The 24,581-nt window shown below is 29.5% G+C and overlaps 3 protein-coding genes, 1 non-coding gene and 1 pseudogene across 4 annotated transcripts; 1 reads left to right on the forward strand and 4 right to left on the reverse strand.

Annotated features, from left to right (window-relative positions):
* Nucleotides 1-8: 8 nt before the first annotated feature.
* LOC131182822 (probable LRR receptor-like serine/threonine-protein kinase At3g47570) lies at nucleotides 9-3,547 on the reverse strand. The gene is made up of 3 exons (XM_058152148.1): nucleotides 858-3,547; nucleotides 574-684; nucleotides 9-64 (listed from the first exon to the last, which is right to left on the reverse strand). The coding sequence occupies exons 1-3, from the start codon at nucleotides 3,529-3,531 to the stop codon at nucleotides 9-11; spliced, it is 2,841 nt and encodes a 946-aa protein (XP_058008131.1). The 5' UTR covers nucleotides 3,532-3,547.
* Nucleotides 3,548-14,947: 11,400 nt separating this feature from the next.
* Nucleotides 14,948-17,049, forward strand: LOC110671413 (protein trichome birefringence-like 43). The gene is made up of 4 exons (XM_058153245.1): nucleotides 14,948-15,148; nucleotides 15,616-15,791; nucleotides 15,883-16,041; nucleotides 16,536-17,049. Exons 1-4 carry the CDS (start codon nucleotides 15,023-15,025, stop codon nucleotides 16,654-16,656), a joined length of 582 nt encoding a protein of 193 aa, XP_058009228.1. The 5' UTR covers nucleotides 14,948-15,022; the 3' UTR covers nucleotides 16,657-17,049.
* Nucleotides 17,050-18,496: 1,447 nt separating this feature from the next.
* Nucleotides 18,497-19,375, reverse strand: LOC131182823 (probable LRR receptor-like serine/threonine-protein kinase At3g47570; annotated as a pseudogene).
* Nucleotides 19,376-19,540: 165 nt separating this feature from the next.
* LOC131182824 (putative receptor-like protein kinase At3g47110) lies at nucleotides 19,541-20,971 on the reverse strand. Its single transcript, XM_058152149.1, has one exon. It carries the CDS (start codon nucleotides 20,969-20,971, stop codon nucleotides 19,541-19,543), a length of 1,431 nt encoding a protein of 476 aa, XP_058008132.1.
* A 2,308-nt stretch (nucleotides 20,972-23,279) lies between these two features.
* On the reverse strand, nucleotides 23,280-23,387 carry LOC131183602 (small nucleolar RNA R71). The gene has a single exon (XR_009151645.1). It is a non-coding gene; the product is annotated as a small nucleolar RNA R71 (small nucleolar RNA).
* Between the last annotated feature and the right edge of the window lie 1,194 nt (nucleotides 23,388-24,581).

The raw sequence follows: 24,581 nt of genomic DNA on the forward strand, positions 1-24,581 counted from the left end.
TGCTTGTGCTAGTTTCTGTCAATTAGGAGTACTGCATGCTTTCCACTTGAGTCATCTTGTGCACCTTCGAATAAAAGAATTAAGAATAATTAATTAGAGTTCTAAATCTTTGATTTTAAGTTGATATTAAGACTTTATAAAAATTATCATAACATTTTAAATTTTTAACATAGAGAAAAAAATGGCAAGCAATATACATATTTGTGTGTGACTTCATATATACTTAGATTTGAAGATAGATGACAAAATGATTACCTGCTTCGTCAAATGTATTCCCTTTCTCTTAATGCACTCGAGCTTTAAGAAGTTTCTTTTTTGCTTAACTAAGTTGAGCAACAACATCATTGATATTCATTCGTTCTCTTGGTAACTCAACAGAACAAGATATTCCAATTTCAAATATTGAAATCAAGCACTAAAAAATTATGTTATTCTGAATGCTACTAAAATTGTGATTATGGTTTGAAATTGAGTTGCCCAGGGTCATGGATCTTCCTTCAAGAAGAATTGGATCTACAATATCTACGACTCTTTCAGGTAAAGCTATTTTGACAAAATTATGAAGGTTCAAACCTTCCATAAATATGCTATCAGTAGGTCTCTTCGCTGTGAACATTTCCAATAAAATTATGCCATAACCATATACATCACCGTAAGTTGATATTTCGCATCCCGCTCCATACTCTATGCATAGAAATGCACAAAAATTTATTAAATATATAACTTTTTTGTATTATTAGTAAAAAAGAAGTGAAATTGTAGATATTAATAAAGATAAGCTATCAATCATATTTTTATAAAATTAACAATAAAAAAGAGAATAAGAAATAAATAAAATATAAAGAAAGTATATTTACCTGGAGGAGTATAACCGATTGTTCCTCTTACACCGAAAGAACTTGACTTGTTTTGAAGGGTTTCCTCAGAAAAGAACTTTGCTAACCCAAAATCACTGACAAGCCCAATCATTTCATCATCAAGGAGAATGTTACTTGGCTTGAGATCACAATGAATTATTGGTGTTTCACAGTGAAGATGGAGATACTGTATTGCAGAGGCAATATCAATTGCAATGTTTATTCTCTGAACAAGATTCAAAGTTTTTGCTTCTTCATCTGGCGTGGGAGTAGGATGCAACCATTCCTCCAAACTTCCATTGGTCATGAATTCATAAACCAAAGCCTTGAAATCATTGCCATGATGGTCAATGCTTGAGCATGCTGTTAATACCTTGACAAGATTTCGATGTCTGATGTTCCTCAATGCTTCACATTCAGCCATGAAACTCCTAGAAGCACCTCGACGCTGAAGGTTAAATACCTTGACAGCAATAGGAATAGCTCTTCCCTCTTCATCATGCATTCCTTTATACACAGAGCCATAGCTACCTGCACCAATTAAATTTGCTGAAGAGAATTCATTTGTTGCTCTTAGGAGACTATGATAAGACACCTTCAAAAGTGTATTCTCATAAGAGCTTGATCTATTATTGTCTCTTCTTTTCTTTCTTGATCGATAAAGAATGAAACATGCAAATACAAGTGTTACTCCAAGAAGTGGAGAGATTATGGAAATCACTATTGTCTTCATTCTCTTCTTCGGCTTATGATCAAAAGTGCATATAGGCAGCTGAAATTCAGGAATCCCACCACAAAGTTTATTATTTCCCTTGATCCATGTTGCCCTTGCATTCTTGAAAACTCCGTTTAGTGGCACTTCACCTTCAAAATCATTGTATGATAGATTTAACTTTGCCAATAACTTAAAATCTTGCAGAAACTCTGCAATTTTGCCAGACAAATTGTTACGGGAAAGATCTAATACTCGAAGACCCCTCAATGATTCAAAGGATGAAGGAATGGGCCCTTGGAAAAAGTTTCCATCCATGTGCAACACTTCTAAACTATTGCAACTTCCAAGACTTTCAGGAATCTTACCCGACAACATATTATTAGAAACATCCAAAACCCCCAAGCTACCCAACTTTCCAACTTCTATGGGAAGATCACCATTCAAATGGTTATAAGACAAATCAGCAAGTATAGATAAAGAGGAGAGACTCATAAGTTGTGGGGGTATGGTACCACTAAGATTGTTGAAAGAAAGTTCGAAAGCTAGCAGTTTTTGGCATTTCCCTAGGCTGGAAGGGATATTGCCATGAAGATTATTTTCTCTCAAGCTGAATTGAAGCAACTCGGTCAGGTTTCCTAAAGATGATGGAATGTAGCCTGAGAAATTGTTGGTAAAAAGATACAATATCCTGAGGTTTCGAAGCTTTCCGATATTAGAAGGAATATTGCCTGAAAGTTTGTTACCATTTAATTGGAAAATTTTCAAGCTGATGAGGTTCTCAATTCCACTGGGGATTTTTCCATATATTTGATTGTCATTGAAATATATTTCTGAGAGGTTTCTTGAGAAGTTGCAGATTTGTTGAGGTAACCTCCCTCCAAAATTGTTCTCCTCTATTCCTAATCTTTCTAAATCTGTGGCGTTTGTCAAGGATGGGAGAAAACTCAGGTCATCATCTTCGCCACTACCCAGGTAGTTTTTTGAAACAGAAAACCCTTTGAGCTTGTGTAGGTTTCCCACGGAAGGCACTTTCCCAGTAAGCTTATTACTAGCTAGCTGAAGTCTGACTATGTTTGAAGCATTGGATATTGAAATAGGAATTGAACCCGTGAAGTTATTGAAGGAGATGGAAAGAAATTTAATATTTGGAAAAGTATTGCCTATCTCAGAGGGAAGGCTACCTTCAAACTGATTATAAGCTACATCAAAAAGCACAATCGAAGAAAGATTGAAGATGGATGGTGGGATGGTACCTGAGAACCCATTTTCAAATAGATCCAATTCAGTAAGATTCATTAATTGGCCTAGAGAATGAGGAAGACTCCCAAACAAATTGTTATCACTGGCAAAGATTACTTGAAGGGATGACAAGTTCCCCATAGAGGGAGGGATGGTTCCTGTCAGATTGTTTTGTAGCAGATCAATGATTTGAATCTTGGACAAGAAGCCAAGCTCCATTGGAATTGATCCTTCCAGCTGGTTATATTGAACTTGGAATGTAACAAGGTTAGAACAACCAGATATGTTAGGTGGGATTTCGCCGCTAAACGAGTTGTTCTGCAGAAATAAATTCTGCAGACGGTGTAAACGACCGATTTGGGGAGGGATAGCTTGGGTGAAGCTATTGTTTTGGAGGTTTAATTCCCGTAGAAAGCTCAAATTGCCAACATGTGGTGATATGGAGCCAGAGAGCTTGAGGGACTGCAAGTCTAGCACAGTCACCCTCTGGTGTCTACGGCCACACGTAACACCATGCCAATGGCAGAAGTTCAGGGTAGAATTCCATGAATGGACAACTCCTAGCGGGTCGCCATTAATGTTGGCCTTGAATTTGAGCAAGGCAAGCAGGTCTGTCTCATTATTGCCAGAGGCAGCCAAGATGTTGCAAGCAAGAACAAGAACAATAATATGTACGGAAAAGGATAGCGAGGGCACCATTGGATACGTGTGAGAAAGCATAATTTTTACTGGGTTTAATTTGGATTGTATGTGCGGATTGGTCTCCAGTGATGCAAATAACCATTATTTATAGAATTTAATGCACCATGTGAACATGTCCAATGATCTCAAATTAAGCATACATGTGACGATAATAATTTTTTGAAACTCGAAGAAAATATAATACTAGTTTAACGTTTGTTTAGTAGTTTGATTAATATATTTGGTAACAGTTAAATGTCATTTTTTTTAAATAAATGCTAAAGCAATGCGTCTATTTTTTGTAGTGCGAGTAAAATTAAAAAAAAAATGTGAGCATATGGTATAGGGAAAATATTATTTTGTCTTATATTTTCAACAAAATTAATTATTTGATCTATGTATTTCTAAAAAAATATACTATTTAGTCTCTATATTTTACTTTTGTCAAATTATTTAATTTTTTCATTAAATTTTTTGTTAGTGAATGCATATTAAAATACTATTTAATCTCTCTATTTTAATAAAACTAATTAATTGATCATTGTATTTTAAAAAAGACTACTATTTAGTGTCTCTAATCTAGTGAAACTTATTAGTTAATAGATGAAAATTTTGTTGTAGAAAGACTGAATTTGCAATTACTTTTTTTTAAACTGTTTAAATTATTTTCATTTAATTCTCTTTGCATCATTTTTATATTTTCTTTATTTGAAAATGATTTTTCTAGATTATCACCTTAATTACTTGAAAATTTAGGAGAATTGATTAATTTTTTTATATGTGTAGAAAGTACCAATTTTTATCAAAAGATGAAAAGTAGAGAGAGAATGAGGGGGAAAAGGGTAAAGAGGAAGGAAAATGGGGAGAGAAATAATGAAAGATAAGAAAGAAATAAAAAAAGATATGATTGCAATTTGGGTAAAAAAAATAATATGAGAAATTAAAAAATTAACTGAACAAAATCACAGATATCAACTAATATGTTTTTCAAAATATATGAACTAACTAATTAATTTCATTAAAATAGATGAATTAAATATTAATTTTACTGGCATTAAACCTTTGACTAGCATAAACTTTGACGGATGGATAAATAATTTAACAGAAATAAAATATAGAGACTAAATAAATATATTTTTTAAAATAAAAGACTAAATAATTAATTTTATTAAAATATAAAAATTAAATATTAATTTTTTTTTCCTGATAAAATTACCAAATATATGAAACAAGCTAACGTATAGAAGATGATTATAATTAAAATCAACACTATAAATATTTAAAAAAAAAAGGATTTTAACAGCAAATTATTTTACTTCTAAAACATAAAAACTTATTGTCAAAAAGAATAAACAGCAAGTACCATAATTAAAACTATTTAACAATATTGAATTGATACCAACATTTAATAGTATGTGAATGGCGTTGATTATTATTATTTTTAATATCAAATATCTTATAATGTTAAGTTTTATGCTATTAAATCCATTATTTATTATATTAAAAAACTAAAAACTGATAAAATTAGAATAATAGACTTATCTCATTTTCCAGTCGTCAATTTCTTTGAAATTTCACCCTTAAATTTTTCTGGACTTTTTTTTTTCTTCTGTCCTTCAATTTCCACAATTTCTTTTCATTGTTTGGTTGTCAGTCATATCAAGCTCAGCGTGGATGTTGATTTAGCGAAGGGATAGAATTGATGGATGAATGGTATATTTATAATTTCAAATGAACAGGCGATTGAAAATGTAAAATGAAGAAAACTGAATTTCAAAAGTGTAATTAAATTAAATGGGGCAGATATTTTCCATCTTGTGAGTCAATTTGATCACGAAACTTAAAATTAGACCTTGTTAATTTCAAGTCAAGTCACACAACACAGATGTGAACATAAAGACCCAGCAAATGCACGAAAGAATCTCCATAAACCCCAGACATTTACCCCTTAGATACTTAATGCTACATGAGAAATGAAGAAATTAAATAAAAGAATTGAAGAGAAAAAAAAAATTTTACATTTTGTTGTTTTGATATATTATTAAAATACATGATAATATAGTTTCTCTCTTAAAATAATATTATACTTTATTTTTTTATGTCGTCTACTATATTATAAAAGAACATTTAAGTATTTTAATATAAATAACTAGGGATGTGGTATCAAAAAAGAATCGTTATTATAGAAATCGAACCATATCGAGTAAATTTATTTTATTATTTTGATTCAATTCTGATTTTTTTTTTCTTTTTCAAGAATCAAACCAAATTGAAAATCTAATTTTATACATATATATTTTTTTATGATTTTTTAGATATATTATATAAGTTCAGTAAAATTATATATATAATCTAATATTAAATTTTGTTACTTTTATTTATCAATATATTAAATCACCTTATAATCATTAATTTTATGGTTAAATTCCCTTTTAGTCATATAATATATTTTCTAAAACTTAATTATATATGTATCTTCTAGTTAAATATTATATAATCAAGAAATATGTGAAAATAATATAATATACCTATTGAGGATTATATGTAAAATATATATTAAGGATTATATTTAAAATATATTTTTTTGATATTAGTATTGTTATTTATATGTTTGTGTTATTATTTTTATTGGTATTTTAATAATATTTTTTCTTTCAACTCACTTTCTTTTTAAGGTAATGAAATTAATTATATGAAATTAAAGGTGTCATCGTATTGAAATAATGCTTAGAATTTGAAAGTTGATTAAAGTTTTTTAGAGTAAAAAATGTGACAATAAAACTTGACTTTATGCTATGCTCACTGATTTGGTATTATTTTGTATTTGTGATGCAAATATTGTATGACTCATTATTAATGTTTAGTGCTAACTTCTATTTTTTTATGTGAGGATTGTAAGTTTGATTTTATTTATTAATTTTTTAAAATAAATATTTATTTTTATACTAATTTGTTAATTTTTTATTTTAATATTAATGGTTAAGTTTTGATTCTAAAAAAATGAAAAAATTGAAGTTTGGAACTGAAACCATATTAAATCAAAATTATACACCCTTATAAATAACACTCATTTCTCTTCATTTTCTCACAGTTTTGAAGAAAAATATTTTGAGTTGATTATAAAGATTGAGAAATAAAATTTCACCTCATTTCTGTTATTTTTCTCTCCCTTATTATTTTTATTTAATATTCAAATAAGATAATTTAAAGAAGTAATTTTTTTTCCTCTTTCTTTTCATTTCCTTCAAATGCAACAAAATGTTAAAGGTTAGAGAGTTTGAAAAACTTTTTAAAGGAAAAGAAAATAAAGAGAGAAAAATAAATAATATTTTTTATTATTTTATTTATTTTTATTGAGATTAAAGGAAAATAAAAGAAATAAAAATAAAGTTATTTTTTATTTAAAATGAGTTAAAAATAAAAAAGGAAAGAAAGTTGTGATAAATTTACAATTTTATCTTATATATTCTTAAAGAAAAACTTAAATGAAAAGGATAATTTTGTGATTTTTCATTTGAAAGGCAACTTTACTTCACATTTTTTTTTTAAATTTCTGTCCTAATTATAGAGAAAATAACAAGAAAATTTTTCCTTCTTTTAATTTTTTTCTAAAGTGTGAATCCTCTTTATCTTTTTTTTTTTTTTAATTATCTTCCTCTTATTGTCCACATATCTATAAGTGGAGGACCATTTGGTCACCCAAGACTTGTTCATTTGTAGAATAGTTTTCTGAAAAAAGTTTTTTAAGAATATCAAAAAACAGTTTCATATTCACAAATGAAAAACTGAAAAATTAATTTTTTAATTTTTTAAATTTAATTAAAATATTGAAAACAACTTTCAATTGCTTTTCTTTATTACAAAAATTTTATTTTCAAATTATTTTCTAAAAGGAAAATAATGATTTTTTTACAACAAAAATGATACTTTTTATAATTAACATTGAATAATTATTTTAAAAAAATTATTTACAATAATAAAAAAAAATAATTACATTATTAAAAACTAAATAAACAACATATATTAAAATTTTAAAAATAAAAATAAAAATTTAAATATATTCTACAATAATTTAAATTATTTTTTAACTATGAAAGATATTAATAGTTTTTTTTTTTTTTAAATATAAAATAATTTTCTATCATTTATATAAATAAATATATTTTTCATATTTTTTTATGAAAAATAAAAATAAAAATTTTCTTAGAAAATTGAATACAGCCTTAATGTTTTCTATCTTAATTAGTGCCTATCACAATCACTCTTGGCCATTCCTCACTTACGCGGAAAAGACTCAAAAGACATGAAACTATCTCCAAGGCCCACACCTTTATCAGTGGCTCTCTCTCCGCGAGGAAGGCTTCGACCTGGACTTAGAAGACATGAGCAGTAAAACCCAGCAAACACGCTAAAGAATTTCCAAGCTCCAAACTTTTAATTCTGGCCACACCTTTAAAAAAAAAAAAAAAATGGTAAAACGCAAAAGAAAAATCCCTAATCCCTAATCTAGAGATTATAATTATACCACGTTAGATTAGGGGTTAGGGATTAGTATTTTTTTTAATTATAATTAATTTTTTTAATTTAATTATGTGTCACGTGAATTTTGTTGACTTATAATAAAATAAATCAGATGATTTGCCATGTTAGATGAACACATTTTACTCAAATTGATTTTAAAAATTAGAATTTTTAAAATTTTGACCTATTGTACTAAAAGAAATTTAAATTAAATCATCCAAACAAGATTTAAATTATTATTATAATCTGGCTCTTAATATATTATTAATTTTATATTTAATTATAATAAATTATAAATTCTAGTTCTCTTTATAAATTTTAATTAAAAAAAAACCTTTAATTAATTTGTTTTAGATGGGATAATGACTAGTCATATGTTGACACAATGCAATTTTACTTCAGTCTTCATCAATGGCCCTTAATTAATTAATTTTTTTTAATAAATTGATTCAGTTTTTAAAATTCTATCTCTTCAATTCTATTTGATTTTTTTTAAATAATAAAATGAAACTAAACTGAATAGTATATATATATATAATCTCAGCCTTAAAAATGTGTCGTGCTTAAAAGTGTTTAAAAAAATTGTCATGTGAAATAACCTATTATATATATATATAACTTATTATATTAAATATTAATTTTTTATTTAAATATTTTTAAATTTAAAATATTAAAATCTTATCTCATATAAAAATAATAATTATTTAAAATTCTTTCATTATATCTTTTGAAAATGCAAGTTGGGAAATTACCAGAAAGATGATTGTCAGACAAGGCTAATATAAAAAGATTCATCAACTGGCATAGAGCAGCAGGAATGTTACCAAACAAAGTATTTTCGTAGGCATAGAATCTCTGAAGGGAAGTTGCATTTCCGAAGGATAGAGGAATTATCCCCATGAACTCCGCCTTAAATAGTTTACACTTAGTCGGTCCCAAGCTTGGATAAAGAAGGAGGGTTATGGTAGGTGACAATCAGCATAAAAATTTCGTCACACCCTTATGATATGGATTTAAATGATATAAATGTTGAGCGTTTTCTACTTATGACACGCTACATCGGAGCCCTGGTGTAGTGAGAAATATGCAAGGGTGTAGGGCATTCACCAAAAGCGATGCCCTGGTGTGGTGTTAAATGAGCAAGGGTTTCCATATCATGGATGAGTGTGGGTAAAGAAGTTAATCCATAGGACAGATAGTAGAACAAATAGTGGAATAGAACACAAGATAGGCATAGAGAACAATAAAAGATATCATAGAAAGAGATCAATTAGGAAAGAACATGATAGGAGGAGAATCAGGGTTGGTACTTGGAATATTGGATCACTTACAGGAAAACTAATGGAGCTCGTGGATACCTTAGAAAGGAGAAAGGTGAATATTGCTTACATTCAGGAGACTAAATGGGTAGGAGAGAAAAGCAAGAAAGTGGGTAATTCAGAGTACAAACTGTGATTTACCGGAAAGGAGAGAAACAAGAACAGAGTAGGCATAATCATAGACAGGACGTTAAAAGATGCTGTAATAGTTGTGAAAAGAGTAGGAGATAGAATTATACTAGTGAAGCTAGTGCTAGAAGGAGAAACAATAAATGTAGTTAGTGCTTATGCCCTACAAATAAGACTAGATAGTGAGAGTAAACAAAAGTTTTGTGAATATATGGATGATCTAATGCAAAGCATACCGAATGAAGAGATTGTTTTCATCGGTAATGATTTGAATGGACATGTAGGAAGTGATAGGCAAGGTTATGAGAATGTTCATGGAGGTTTTGGATTTGGTAGCCGAAATGAAGAGAGAAAAAGCATTCTGGATTTTGCTATGGCATATGACCTAGTACTAGCAAATACCTACTTTAAAGAAAGTCACATTTAGTGACTTTCAAAAGTGGGTAACATAGAAGCCAATTTGACCTCTTCTTAATCAGAAAGACAAATAGAGCTCTATGCAAGGATTGCAAGGTCATTCCGGGAGAGGCTTTAACAAGTCAATATCGGTTAGTGGTCTTAGATGTCAAGTTTATGAACAATTCAAATAAGGTTAGAAGAAATAGTATAGCTCGAATAAAGTGGTGGGAGTTTAAAGGAGTAAAGCAAGTGAAGTTTAAAGATGAGCTTCTCGAGTCCGAAGCATGAAAGCTGGATATGGAGGCCAATGTTATGTGGATACAAATGGCATCAAAGATTAGAGAAGTAGCTAGAAAAGTACTTGGAGAGTCTAGTGGACAGGAACCACCCTTAAAAGATATATGGTGGTGGAATGAGGAAGTACAAAAGGCAGTGAAGACAAAGAGGAAATGGTATAAGAAATTACCTAAGTGTGATAATAATGAGGCATATGAACAGTACAAGATAGCAAAGAAAGAGGTAAAAAAGGCAGTTAGTCAAGCAAGAGCGCAGGCCTTTGAAAAGTTATATATTTTTAATATTATTTTCTTTTCTTTGTTATAAATTTAGAATATATATTTTTTTAGTTAATATAATTTTGATATAAATAAAATAAGTTATAAAAGGAAGATATGAAGTAATTAATTGAAGAAATAAAATATTTTTTAAATATGTTAATTTATATTTAAATAATAGAATAATTAAAATTAAATGTACAAATTAAATTATTAATTATTATACAAAGCATAAAAATTTGAATCTATAAAAGAATAAATAAAATTAAAAATAAAAAATAAAATTCCTAAAAGTACAAATATTAAAAAATATATAAAATATAATTAAAAAATAAATATAAAAATAAAACATTAATTTAATTTGATGAGATTAATTTATAGTTTATATTAGATGAAATACATCTAAATTTCTTTAAAAAAATCATTTATTGCATCTTGTAATTTAAAGTATATATATATATATATATATATATATATATATATATATATATATATATATTAAGAGAAAAAATTGCAATTATTAAAGCATATATATAAGATTTATTTAATTTAGAAGTTCTTGGAGTGTCTAATTTGAAGCCTATTGTTGTTATGATAAATGAAATGAGAGATATATTGGATTCTTTTGGGGTATGATTACTTGTTAGTGATGGCACATGAAGAGTCCAAAATTTAACCAAACTCAGAATCTTGATGGGTCCAAAATGCAGCTGGTATTCTCCCATTCTCTTTGGACTTATTGCAAGAGCAACTTGTCAACTTAATTACAAAGACAAAATGATTTGTTGATTTGTTCCTTTCACACATCAATGCTTTTGAAAAATTTTATAAAAATCAACATTTTCAATTTTTTTATAAAAAAAAAACTCTAAATTCATATTATTTTAATTTGATAAATAACTAGCTGATTAATGTAATATTTTAATTTAAAAAGTACATGAAAAATTAAAGTGTGCTATAAACTATTTGATTAATTATAAAAAAAAAATACGTTACATGATGTATGCAAAAGATTAAATATTCAAAGGCAAAATGGTTAATTTAGCCCTTATACTTATTGGAAAGTTTAATTTAATTTATTTTTTAATTTTTTATCTAAATTAATTCAAAAGTTTCAATTTAAAATTAATTTAACTCAATAATTAAAATTTATAGACTAAATTTCTTAATTTCTTGATTTAAATAAAAAATTAAGTAGTGCAATTTCTTAATTTTGAAACTAAATTTCTTGATTTTTTTATTTAAGCTAAAAAAATTAAGTGCTCAATTTTTTAATTTTCTTGATTTTTGGGTTAAATTAATTTTTTTAAATTAAATTAAATAAAAAAATAAAAAATATACTAAATTAATTTTTTTCAATAAATATAGAGGTGTAATTGAGCTTTAAACCAATATTCAAATTAGGATGATTCTTCTTTTTTATATAAAATTTAAAATTAATAAAAAAAATTGAAATAAAAAGGGAGAAAAAATTTGAGCTCTACCATGGGAGGAGAGAGAGATTGATAGATACTTGGATACATGGAAACAAAATAGATAAATCATGAGTTTTATTAAAATTGTGAGAATTAAATTTAAAATCTCTTGATTTTAAATGCTTAAACATTAGTCTTCATATAGAGAAAAATATTTATTTTATTTTATTTATTAAGTTGAGCTAATTCATATTTGTGTCTGAATTTGCTGTGCGGTGGCATTGACATAGATTTAACGGCAGAGATTTCTTATCAAAAGTGAAACGGAAAAGAATAATGTTCGTAGGAGATTCGCTAAGTTTGAACCAATGGCAATCGCTCACGTGTATGCTTCATGTAGCTGTTCCTAATGCTAGCTATACCTCCGTGAGGACCGAAGGCCTCTCCACCTTCACATTCCCGGTGAGAATATCATTCCCTTGCCAATCCTACATTTTTATAATTTTACATGCATGCTTACGTAATATTTTTTACATGATAAAAATCATTGTCATTGAAATATTCATTGCTCAAATGCTAACAATATGATAATCATCTAGTCTTATTTAATTCAGTGATTAAAAATATATTATTTACCTGTTATATATGGATTTAAATTCCCACTTTTTAATTTTTTTTTAAAACATTATAGTAATATATAATAATAAAGTATTATAAAAGAAAAAATCTAATGCATGTTCGAATTTCCATTTTTCATTTAGTTATATTTTTTATTCAATATATATAATATTTGGAGAAGGAATAGTAGATCGAGTTCAAGACCACGAGTAGACCATGAAGATAGAGAATGCTACTATTGTCATGAGAAGGGCCACATTCAATACCATTGTATGAAGATGAAGGAAGATCTTGTAGAATTTAAACAATTCAAAAGGAGTCGCGGAAAAGAAAAAGAAGGAACTGCTGCAATTGCAATGGATGATGATATTGATAGTGAATGTTTGAATGTGGATGATGATAAGGAAAAGGCAAAAGATCCATTACAAGATGAGTGGTTAATGGATTCTACTTGCCCATTCCATATTTGCTCAAAGAATGAGTGGTTTGATGTGATTGAAAAAAAGAAGGGAGAAAAAGTGAAGTTAGCTAATGGGAACAAGATAGAAGTTGAAGGTATTGGAAGAGTGAAAATCAAGCTGCATGGTGATCAAGTAAAAGTGTTCGATGAAGTGAGATATGTTCCTAAATTTGAAAGGAACTTAATTTCCTTGGGTAAATTAGATTCTTTGGGTTATGGGTGTTCGATTCATGGTGGAGTCATGAGAGTTAGCCGAGGTGCTCTTGTGATCATGAAGGGTGAGAAGATTGGTATAAAGAATCTCTACAAATTGGAAGGAAGAACATTAATTGAAAGAATGTAAGTGGAAGCAAGAGGCAACATCAACAATCAAGAGTGCAAGGAAGTACCCAAGAGAAAATTGATTTTTGCAGAAATTGTGAAGACTAATTCCATTTGACTTGGAGGTGGAGATTGTTAGAGTCTAAGTCCAATTGAAATTAGGAAGTATAATTAATTTAGCAAGTATAATTAGTTTAGGAAATTTAGTAAAATTTAAATTATGAAGTTTAATAATTAGAGTTCTAAAAAGACTAGATTTTAGTGGCCTATATATATGAATAGTTGGTTGGCCATTATATGGAATGTATTGTAGAGAGCCCATAAAGTGGAGAGGTGTGTTGAATTCTGTGAGTTTTATTTGAGTGATTTTAAAAGTGAGACAAATAATCAGTGGTTGTAATTATTTTTCCTTGATTGTGAATTTATTGGTGGAGTAGGTTTACGCTAAACCACGTTAAATTTTGTGTTCTTTATTTTGTGTGGGTGTGATTTTCACAACAAGTCAAAATAGTAATAGCGTGAATATAGACCACACAGTAATAGAAAATAATGTGAATTATTCTAGAAGGATTAGATCTTTAGAAGTAAAGGAAGTACTTAAGAGAATGAAAGTGAATAAAACCTGTGGACTCAATGGAATACCAATTGAAGTGTGAAAGTGTTTGGGAGATATGGGAGTGGCATGGTTAACTAAATTATTTAATAAGATTCTAAACTCAAAGAAAATGCCGGATGAATGGAGGAGGAGTATTTTAGTACCTATTTTTAAAAATAAGGGAGACATACATAGTTGCTCAAACTATAGGAGAATTAAACTCATGAGCCATACTATGAAGTTGTGGGAGAGAGTTGTGGAACATCGACTACGTCATGATACTTCTATCTTTCCCAATCAATTTAGCCCTTATACTTATTGGAAAGTTCAATTTAATTTATTTTTTAATTTTTTTATCTAAATTAATTCAAAAGTTTCAATTTAAATTTAATTTAACTCAAAAATTAAAATTTATGGACTAAATTTCTTAATTTCTTGATTTAAATAAAAAATTAAGAAGTGTAATTTCTTAATTTTGGAACTAAGTTTCTTAATTTTTTTATTTAAGCTAAAAAAAAATTAAGTGCTCAATTTTTTAATTTTCTTGATTTTTAGTCTAAATTAATTTTTTTAAATTAAATTAAATAAAAAATTAAAAATATAATAAATTAATTTTTTGCAATGTAATTGAGCTTTAAACCAATATTCAAATTAGGATGATTCTTCTTTTTTATATAAAATTTAAAATTAAAAAAAAATTGAAATAAAAAGGGAGAAAAAATTTGAGCTCTACCATGGGAGGAGAGAGAGATTGATAGATACTTGGATACATGGAAACAAAATAGATAAATCATGAGTTTTATTAAACACTTTGTAAAATTTTTTTGTTATATTATAAATTTATAAAGAAAAAAAAATAAAAATTTCCAACCCTTTAAGTTTGTACTACAAAAAAAAAATAAAACTATTAAAGTGCATTTTTTGAAGCAAAAAAAAAAAAATTTAATAATTCTACTAATTTTTTATAATTAATCCAATTAAATATAAATAAAATAATAACTAAATAATAGTGAGAATTAAATTTAAAATCTCTTGATTTTAAATGCTTAAACATTAGTCTTTATATAGAGAAAAATATTTATTTTATTTTATTTATTAAGTTGAGCTAATTCATATTTATGTTTGAATTTGCTGTGCGGTGGCATTGACGTAGATTTAACGGCAGAGATTTCTTATTAAAAGTGAAACGGAAAAGAATAATGTTCGTAGGAGATTCGCTAAGTTTGAACCAATGGCAATCGCTCACGTGTATGCTTCATGTGACTGTTCCTAATGCTAGCTATACCTCCGTGAGGACCGGAGGCCTCTCCACCTTCACATTCCCGGTGAGAATATCATTCCCTCTCCAATCCTACATTTTTATAATTTTACATGCATGCTTATGTAATATTTTTTACATGATAAAAATCATTGTCATTGAAATATTCATTGCTCAAATGCTAGCAATACGATAATCATCTAGTCTTATTTAATTCAGTGATTAAAAATATATTATTTATCTGTTATATATGAATTTAAATTCCCACTTTTTAAATTTTTTTTTAAAACATTATAGTAATATATAATAATAAAGTATTATAAAAGAAAAAATCTAATGCATGTTCGAATTTCCATTTTTCATTTAGTTATATTTTTTATTCAATATATATAATATTTTTAGAGTTTAAGTATAATGAATCTGGAGTAATGCACGTAAGTAGCTTAAATCATATTTTCACCTCACAAAATATATATTTTTATGTAATTTATCCTATAATTAATATATCTAAATGTTAAAAATCTTATTTTGCAGGAATACAAAACAAAAGTGATGTTTTCACGCAATGCATTTCTAGTAGACACAGTGAATACAAGTAAAGGTGCTGTTCTGAAACTGGATTCCATTGAAGGTGGAAAGTTATGGAAAGGAATTGATGTTTTGATATTCAATACTTGGCATTGGTGGCTTCACACTGGAAGAAAACAACCGTACATATATATTTTGCTCTTATTATTTCTATAATTATTGTATGTCAAGTATTCGTATATAATTTAGTTTATTTTTTCAATTGTTAATTAGATGGAATTTTATCCAAGAGGGGAACAATGTGTACCAAGACATGGATCGATTGGTAGCATATGAGAAGGCTTTGAATACTTGGGCTAAATGGGTTGACACCAATGTACATCCTGCAAAAACCATGGTCTTCTTCCAAGGAGTTTCACCCGATCATAACAAGTAAGTTCATTATCATATTAATTTTACCCAAAACCTCACATTAATTTTCATTACCTGATGATGGAATTAAGGAAAGATAAATCTTTTTGTGGAATTACAATTTAATTTATTGATTTTAATTTGGCTAATTTTAATACTTTATTAAATTTTTATTCAATCAACCAAATTAAAATTCTAAATTTTACAATTTTTATCAATAAAATTAAGTTATTTTTTTAATCAAAGTAGAAATTAAGTTATTTTTATAAAAAATAATTAAAATTATTTTTAAAATTTTAATAATTTTATTAAAATATAAAAGTTTTTATGAATGTGTGATATTAATACATGTTAATAATTTAATATTATAAAAAATATTTTCATTTATATATAAATTACTTTTCATGAAATAAACAGGAGATCAACACTAATAACATTAACAAGCTTTCTTACAAGAGCATATATTATTATTATTATTATTATTATTATTATTATATATGTTGTTTTGAAAACAGTGGAAGTGACTGGGGGGAGGACAAAGCAAGGTACTGCGAGGGGCAAAAGCAGCCAGTCTCAGGGCCAAATTATCCGGCGGGTCCCCACCCAGCAGAGCTCGTTGTAGAGAAAGTATTGTGAGGTTTACAAAAGCCAGTGTACTTGCTTAACGTCACTGCCCTTTCACAGCTAAGAAAAGATGGCCATCCCTCCGTCTATGGCCATGGAGGCCACAACGATATGGATTGCAGCCATTGGTGTCTACCTGGTGTTCCTGATACTTGGAATCAACTTCTATATGCACTTCTCCTTCAATTTTATAACTAAACTATAGCCACCTACCTCACTTTTAAGTTTACCCCATCCCATCATATTATTATTATTGAGAAAGAAAAGTATTATAGTTATTTGATGCACAAATTAATTTCTCCAAGTTATTTTAAAAAAAATATTAATCTTTTATATTTTGATGTATCTTATTCTTATAATCAATAAATACAATTTAATGTATATATATGAATTATTTTGTTTGGATGTTTTCTTATTAGTATTTAAAAACTGAAAATTACGAAAACTCATTAAAATTTATAAAATTCGTCAAATCCGATCATGAGTCATGCAAATTAATCGAGTTTTGATTTTCTTATTAATTTTTTTTTTTATCAAATGATGCCATTTTATACACATGATAGTCATTAGTTAGTAACATGTGATAACTTTCTGTATGATAAAAAATATAAAATAGATAGCTCTAAAGTGCTGTTATTGATGGCACAAATTTATTATTGATATTTTTGGATAGTTAATTTTAAAAATATTATCCATTAAAAATTAAGTAATATTAATTGAAAAAAATGATATATTTCTGGTATATGATAATATATTAAAATTAATTTATAAAAATTGTACGTATTTATTAAGGAAATATTAATTTATAAAAAAATTAATTGCTTAATATAAATTAAAATTATTAAATAGTATGTAATATAAATTAATATATTAATATTAAAAAATTATTATACTAATGCCAATATATAAAAAGACTATTAGTTATTACTTGATGTAAAAATTAATACTTATTGAACAATATTAATGATCAACATTGTGCCAATTCAATTACGTTTCAACTCCGGCTAAACTTTAAATCTTTAATTATCTGTCTTCATTAATTCTTAGACTGAACCAGTTTTAAATATGATGATTATAAGAAATTCACTTTATTCATATAAAATAGATGCATCACAAATCAATTATAAAAGATAGTTTAATTAAAGACATTAACTAAGAACAATATCCAATACAAAATTATTTCAAAGCTTAGTAGAGGCCTATTATCCATAAGATGAAACAACAACACAATCAAAAGCTTAATAGGAAATACAATTTGCCGTCGCACTATCATCTTCACTATTTATTAACATAAATGCTTGTGCTAGTTTCTGTCAATTAGGAGTACTGCATGCTTTCCACTTGAGTCATCTTGTGCACCTTCGAATAAAAGAATTAAGAATAATTAATTAGAGTTCTAAATCTTTGATTTTAAGTTGATATTAAGACTTTATAACAATTATCATAACATTTTAAATTTTTAACATAGAGAAAAAAATGGCAAGCAATATACATATATGTGTGTGACTTCATATATACTTAGATTTGAAGATAGATGACAAAATGATTACCTGCTTCGTCAAATGTATTCCCTTTCTCTTAATGCACTCGAGCTTTAAGAAGTTTCTTTTTTGTTGAACTAAGTTGAGCAACAACATCATTGATATTCATTCGTTCTCTTGGTAACTCAACAGAACAAGATATTCCAATTTCAAATATTGAAATCAAGCACTCAAGAATTATGTTATTCTGAATGCTACTAAAATTGTGATTATGGTTTGAAATTGAGTTGCCTAGGGTCATGGAACTTCCTTCAAGAAGAATTGGATCTACAATATCTGCGACTCTTTCAGGTAAAGCTATTTTGACAAAATTATGAAGGTTCAAACCTACTGATAGAACCTTCCATAAATATGCTATCAGTAGGTTTCTTCGCTGTGAACATTTCCAATAAGATTATGCCATAACCATATACATCACCGTAAGTTGATATTTCGCATCCCGCGCCATACTCTATGCATAGAAATGCACAAAAATTTGTCAAATATATAACTTTTTTGTATTATTAGTAAAAAAGAAGTGAAATTGTAGATATTAATAAAGATAAGCTATCAATGCATTTTACTTGCATATTTTTATAAAATTAAGAATAAAAAAGAGAATAAGAAATAAATAAAATATAAAGAAAGTTTATTTACCTGGAGGAGTATAACCGATTGTTCCTCTTACACCGAAAGAACTTGACTTGTTTTGAAGGGTTTCCTCAGAAAAGAACTTTGCTAACCCAAAATCACTGACACGCCCAATCATTTCATCATCAAGGAGAATGTTACTTGGCTTGAGATCACAATGAATTATTGGTGTTTCACAGTGAAGATGGAGATACTCTATTGCAGAGGCAATATCAATTGCAATGTTTATTCTCTGAACAAGATTCAAAGTTTTCTTGCTTCATCTGGCGTGGGAGTAGGATGCAACCATTCCTCCAAACTTCCATTGGTCATGAATTCATAAACCAAAGCCTTGAAATCATTGCCATGATGGTCAATGCTTGAGCATGCTGTTAATACCTTGACAAGATTTCGATGTCGATGTTCCTCAATGCTTCACATTCAGCCATGAAACTCCTAGAAGCACCTCGACGAAGGTTAAATACCTTGACAATAGGAATAGCTCTTCCCTCTTCATCAAGCATTCCTTTATACACAGAGCCAAAGCTACTGCACCAATTAAATTTCTGAAGAGAATTCATTTGTTGCTCTTAGGAGACTATGATAAGACACCTTCAAAAGTGTATTCTCATAAGAGCTTGATCTATTATTGTCTCTTCTTTTCTTTCTTGATCGATAAAGAATGAAACATGCAAATACAAGTGTTACTCCAAGAAGTGGAGAGATTATTGAAATCACTATTGTCTTCATTCTCTTCTTGACTTATGATCAAAAGTGCATATAGGCAGCTGAAATTCAGGAATCCCACCACAAAGTTTATTATTTCCCTTGATCCATGTTGCACTTGCATTCTTGAAAACTCCGTTTAGTGGCACTTCACCTTCAAAATCATTGTATGATAGATTTAACTTTGCCAATAACTTAAAATCTTGCAGAAACTCTGCAATTTTGCCAGACAAATTGTTACGGGAAAGATCTAATACTCGAAGACCCCTCAATGATTCAAAGGATGAAGGAATGGGCCCTTGGAAAAAGTTTCCATCCATGAGCAACACTTCTAAACTATTGCAACTTCCAAGACTTTCAGGAATCTTACCCGACAACATATTATTAGAAACATCCAAAACCCCCAAGCTACCCAACTTTCCAACTTCTATGGGAAGATCACCATTCAAATGGTTATAAGACAAATCAACAAGTATAGATAAAGAGGAGAGACTCATAAGTTGTGGGGGTATGGTACCACTAATATTGTTGAAAGAAAGTTCGAAAGCTAGCAGTTTTTGGCATTTCCCTAGGCTGGAAGGGATATTGCCATGAAGATTATTTTCTCTCAAGCTGAATTGAAGCAACTCGGTCAGGTTTCCTAAAGATGATGGAATGTAGCCTGAGAAATTGTTGGTAAAAAAATACAATATCCTGAGGTTTCGAAGCTTTCCAATATTAGAAGGAATATTGCCTGAAAGTTTGTTACCACTTAATTGGAAAATTGTCAAGCTGATGAGGTTCTCAATTCCACTGGGGATTTTTCCATATATTTGATTGTCATTGAAATATATTTTTGAGAGGTTTCTTGAGAAGTTGCAGATTTGTTGAGGTAACCTCCCTGCAAAATTGTTCTCCTCTATTCCTAATCTTACTAAATCTGTGGCGTTTGTCAAGGATGGGAGAAAACTTAGGTCATCATCTTCGCCACTACCCAGGTAGTTTTTTGAAACAGAAAACCCTTCGAGCTTGTGTAGGTTTCCCACGGAAGGCACTTTCCCAGTAAGCTTATTACCACCTAGCTGAAGTCTGACTATGTTTGAAGCATTGGATATTGAAATAGGAATTGAACCCGTGAAGTTATTGAAGGAGATGAAAAGAAATTTAATATTTGGAAAAGTATTGCCTATCTCAGAGGGAAGGCTACCTTCAAACTGATTATAAGCTACATCAAAAAGCACAATCAAAGAAAGATTGAAGATGGATGGTGGGATGGTACCTGAAAACCCATTTGTGGATAGATCCCATATAGTAAGATTCATTAATTGGCCTAGAGAATGAGGGAATCTCCCAAAGAAATTATTATCACTGGCATAGATTACTTGAAGGGATGACAAATTCCCCACAGATGGAGGGATGGTTCCTGTCAGATTGTTTCTTTGCAGATTGATGCACACATTTTGCATAATCATTTAGGTCTAATTTCATAACCATTTTACTTGATTATTAGTCATTTTTAGCTAATTTCATTAGTTAATTAGTTAGTTTTTCATAATTGTCAATTTTGCACTAATTTGTATTTTTACTTTGTTTTGTAGGAAAAATGGTGTTTTTGAAGGACTAAAGAGAATTTTGCCATTGAGGATGTCTTCTACGACCAAAGATGCCAAAAACAAGTTTTCAAGTGAAATATGCATTGACCAAAGCGTGCATAACTTGTCGCATAAGCTATGCGATCTGCATAAGGAGGAAGATCAACTGTTCGAGAACCAGTAGAAATGTGCATAAGGAGACCGCATAGCTTATGCACATTCTCACCTCCCTTATGCACATTCACGAAATTGTGCATAACCTATGCACTAAGTCATGCGACCGCATAAGTGACCCAGAATCAGTAGAAATCGCATAAGGGTGCATAACTTATGCGATCCACTTATGCTGATCCCATGAAGAGTTCATTAATGAGTGGCGGAAGATTCCCTCAAATAATTCCTCCTAGAACATACTATTTTAGGGCTCCATGTCGGAAAAATGCTATATATAGTCTCATTTTCCCATTTTAGAGGGGAGCAAAGGAGGAGAAAAGGAAAGGAGGTGCAGAATTTGAAGAGTCATTTTCACCTTCCACACCATTTTCAACTAAGATTTGCAGATTTCTTTCTTTCTTTACACTTTTCTACATTTCTAGTGTTTAATTCCTTACTTCTTAGCTTAGATTAAAGCTTTATTTCCATTTAAACTCATCATATCTTGTAAGCATTATGGATAGTGAGTAGTTTACTTTTGATTATGGAGTAAGGGTTGTAATATTTGAGATATTTTGTGGATTTTGATTGGGTAATCCATATTTTGTGGTCTTAATGAGTTTTATTCATTTCTTGTATGCTTAATTACATGCTTAATGTAGGATCCCATTGAGTAATGTTCTTAATCCATGGTTGAAGCACCGAAAGGAGAAGGCCTTGTGATAGATAATCAAGAAATTGGACTTAATTAACTTAGACCTAGAAATAGGCTAAGGATTAAGAGGATTCACAGATTAATTAAAGAACTTAATGGGTCTTAATTAATTCTAACTCCACGAAAGTAGGATTAGTTTGATTAAGACACTCTTTGTCTCACTCGAAAGGGAATTCAAAGGATTTAAGAATTAATCTCCTTAAAACTCATAAGTTTCATAAGATTGGACAATCAATTTAAAATCCCAAAATAGCTCGAATATGAAATCCCGAACTCCGGAATCATCTTTTTACCATTGTTAATTTCTAATCGAATTTAATCATTTGCCATTTTAAATATTGCCATATTTGAACTTGCTTATTTCTATTTGATGCAATTTTAGTTTAATTAATACATTGTTGAATAGAATATTAAATTTGCACATTTAGATTTCATACTCCATTACCCATTAATTCATTATTTTAATTTCATAAATACTTCAATTTAATCAACTTTTATATCAAAAATTCAATCATTAACACAACTCCTCGTGGGATCGATATTTTTCTATACTACTTGTACGACCCGTGCACTTGCGGTTGGGACGCATCAAGTTTTTGGCGCCGTTGCCGGGGAGTTGTTTGTTTAAGATTGAATTCTTGATCATTTTAGTTGTTTTTAGTTTTATCTTTGTTATCTTTTCATTTTGTGTTTGTTTGTTCTTTTTCAGGTACTTTAATCTTTTATGAGAAGAGCTAGAAGCTCAAGTGACACAACCTTACTGTTTAATCCTGAAATTGAGAAATTTTGTAAGGCCAACAAGAAAGAAACCAGAAGAAGGAAGGAAGCATTGAGAGAAACTAAATTAGAAGCGAAATGGCTGATGAAAGAATTAGAATTGGTGTTGGTAATCTTGGATATTGTCAAAACAATGAAAATGAAGCCCACTGGGAAGAAGTTGTTAATGAAAACGTGCCTAGGGGAATTATGATGGATCATGCTTTTCCTCGTTTTGATGACTTGAGAGAGAGCATAGCAAGACCAAGGATTGATGCAAACAGTTACAAGATGGATTTTGGAGTTCTTCAAATGATCCAAAACTCTCAATTTGGAGGACATCCTTCTGAAAATCCACACACACACCTGAAGAAGTTTGCTATGATTTGCGACATGCAAAAACAACTGGAGTGTCGATGATGCAGCAAGATTGAAGCTATTCCCATTCTCTTTGAAAGATAGAGCATTGGATTGGCTTGATTCTTTACCTCACAACTCCATTACAAATTGGGAGCAACTAACTGATGCATTTCTTGCACAATATTTTCCACCTGGAAAAACTCAAGAGTTGAGGAATCAAATGACAGCTTTCAGACCAAGAGAAGATGAAACTCTTTATGAGTCATGGATGAGATGGAAGGAATTGGAAAGATTATGCCCACATCATGCCATTCCAAAATGGATGATAAATCAGAATTTCTACACAAATGTCACTCCTGCAATCAGAGGAATTATTGATGCTCAAACAGGAGGAGAATTTATTATTAAGCATGAAGATGAAGCTTATGAGCTATTGGAGAAAATTGCAAAGAATACTCATCTTTGGAGTAGTCCAAGAGGACCAGCTCCAACTCAGAAAAGGCAAGCTGCTGGGATGTATGATCTTGATCCATTCAACATGATTAATGCAAAGTTCGATGCACTTACAAATGTCCTTGCTAAGAAGATGGAAGATTTGAGTATGTTGGTTAGTTCATCATCATTAGCTGGAAGTTCACAACAAGTGGCTTATGCAGAGGAAACTACCAGCTGTGGAGTAGATTATGGAGAACAAGCAGCATATGTTGGTAACTATGGAAACAAGCAAATGGGGAATCCTTATTCTCAAACTTACAATCCAAATTGGAGGAATCATCCCAACTTTTCATGGGGCAATCAGCAAGGTCAAGTTCAAAATCAGAATTTTCAACCACAACAGCAGAGTCAAGTTCCATATCAGCAAAATAGGCAACCATTGCCTAATTTTCAGCAGAAAAATATGAACCCTCCACCAAAACAGCAAGAACGAAATTCCACCACTGAAGCTTTATTGCAACAGATTCTTGCCAACCAAAATAAGCATGATGAGGAGATGAAAACAAGGCTGGAACAGATGCAAACACATAACAGAATGCTGAAAAATCAGATTGCACAACAAGCATCTTCCTCAAGTGCCAAATCTTTTGGAAAGCTTCCAAGTTAACCAGAAAATCCAAGAGAAGCGATGTCAAGCTATTACTTTAAGAAGTGGAAAAGTTATAAATGATGAGAAGAGTGAAAGCAGTGAGAAGAGAGAAAATGGAAAGAAAGTGATGAGAGTGAAAAACAAGAGAGTGCAGAAAAATGTAAGGAGAAATTTGAAGAAAAGGAAGAGAAATATATACCTCCTGAGCCATACAAGCCACAACTTCCCTTTCCACAAAGATTTCACAAAGCCAAGCTTGATAGGCAATTTGGGAAGTTCTTAGAGGTTTTGAAGAAACTTTACATAAATGTGCCTTTTGTTGATGCTCTTTCACAAATGCCCTCTTATGCCAAATTCTTGAAAGAAATTCTCTCAAACAAGAGGAAACTTGAAGATGATGAAGCTGTAGCTTTGTGAGAAGA

Source organism: Hevea brasiliensis, chromosome 9 (genome assembly GCF_030052815.1).
Source record: "Hevea brasiliensis isolate MT/VB/25A 57/8 chromosome 9, ASM3005281v1, whole genome shotgun sequence".
Taxonomy (NCBI): domain Eukaryota; kingdom Viridiplantae; phylum Streptophyta; class Magnoliopsida; order Malpighiales; family Euphorbiaceae; genus Hevea; species Hevea brasiliensis.

Coding starts and splice junctions, on each gene's coding strand:
- LOC131182822 (XM_058152148.1), bottom strand. CDS start 3,531: ATGCTTTCTCACACGTATCCAATGGTGCCCTCGCTATCCTTTTCCGTA. Junction 685..857: donor AATCGGTTATACTCCTCCAG/GTAAATATACTT, acceptor TTCTATGCATAG/AGTATGGAGCGGGATGCGAA. Junction 65..573: donor TGATAGCATATTTATGGAAG/GTTTGAACCTTC, acceptor TTTTATTCGAAG/GTGCACAAGATGACTCAAGT.
- LOC110671413 (XM_058153245.1), top strand. CDS start 15,023: ATGTTCGTAGGAGATTCGCTAAGTTTGAACCAATGGCAATCGCTCACG. Junction 15,149..15,615: donor TCTCCACCTTCACATTCCCG/GTGAGAATATCA, acceptor CTTATTTTGCAG/GAATACAAAACAAAAGTGAT. Junction 16,042..16,535: donor GTTTCACCCGATCATAACAA/GTAAGTTCATTA, acceptor TTTTGAAAACAG/TGGAAGTGACTGGGGGGAGG.
- LOC131182824 (XM_058152149.1), bottom strand. CDS start 20,971: ATGATTATGCAAAATGTGTGCATCAATCTGCAAAGAAACAATCTGACA.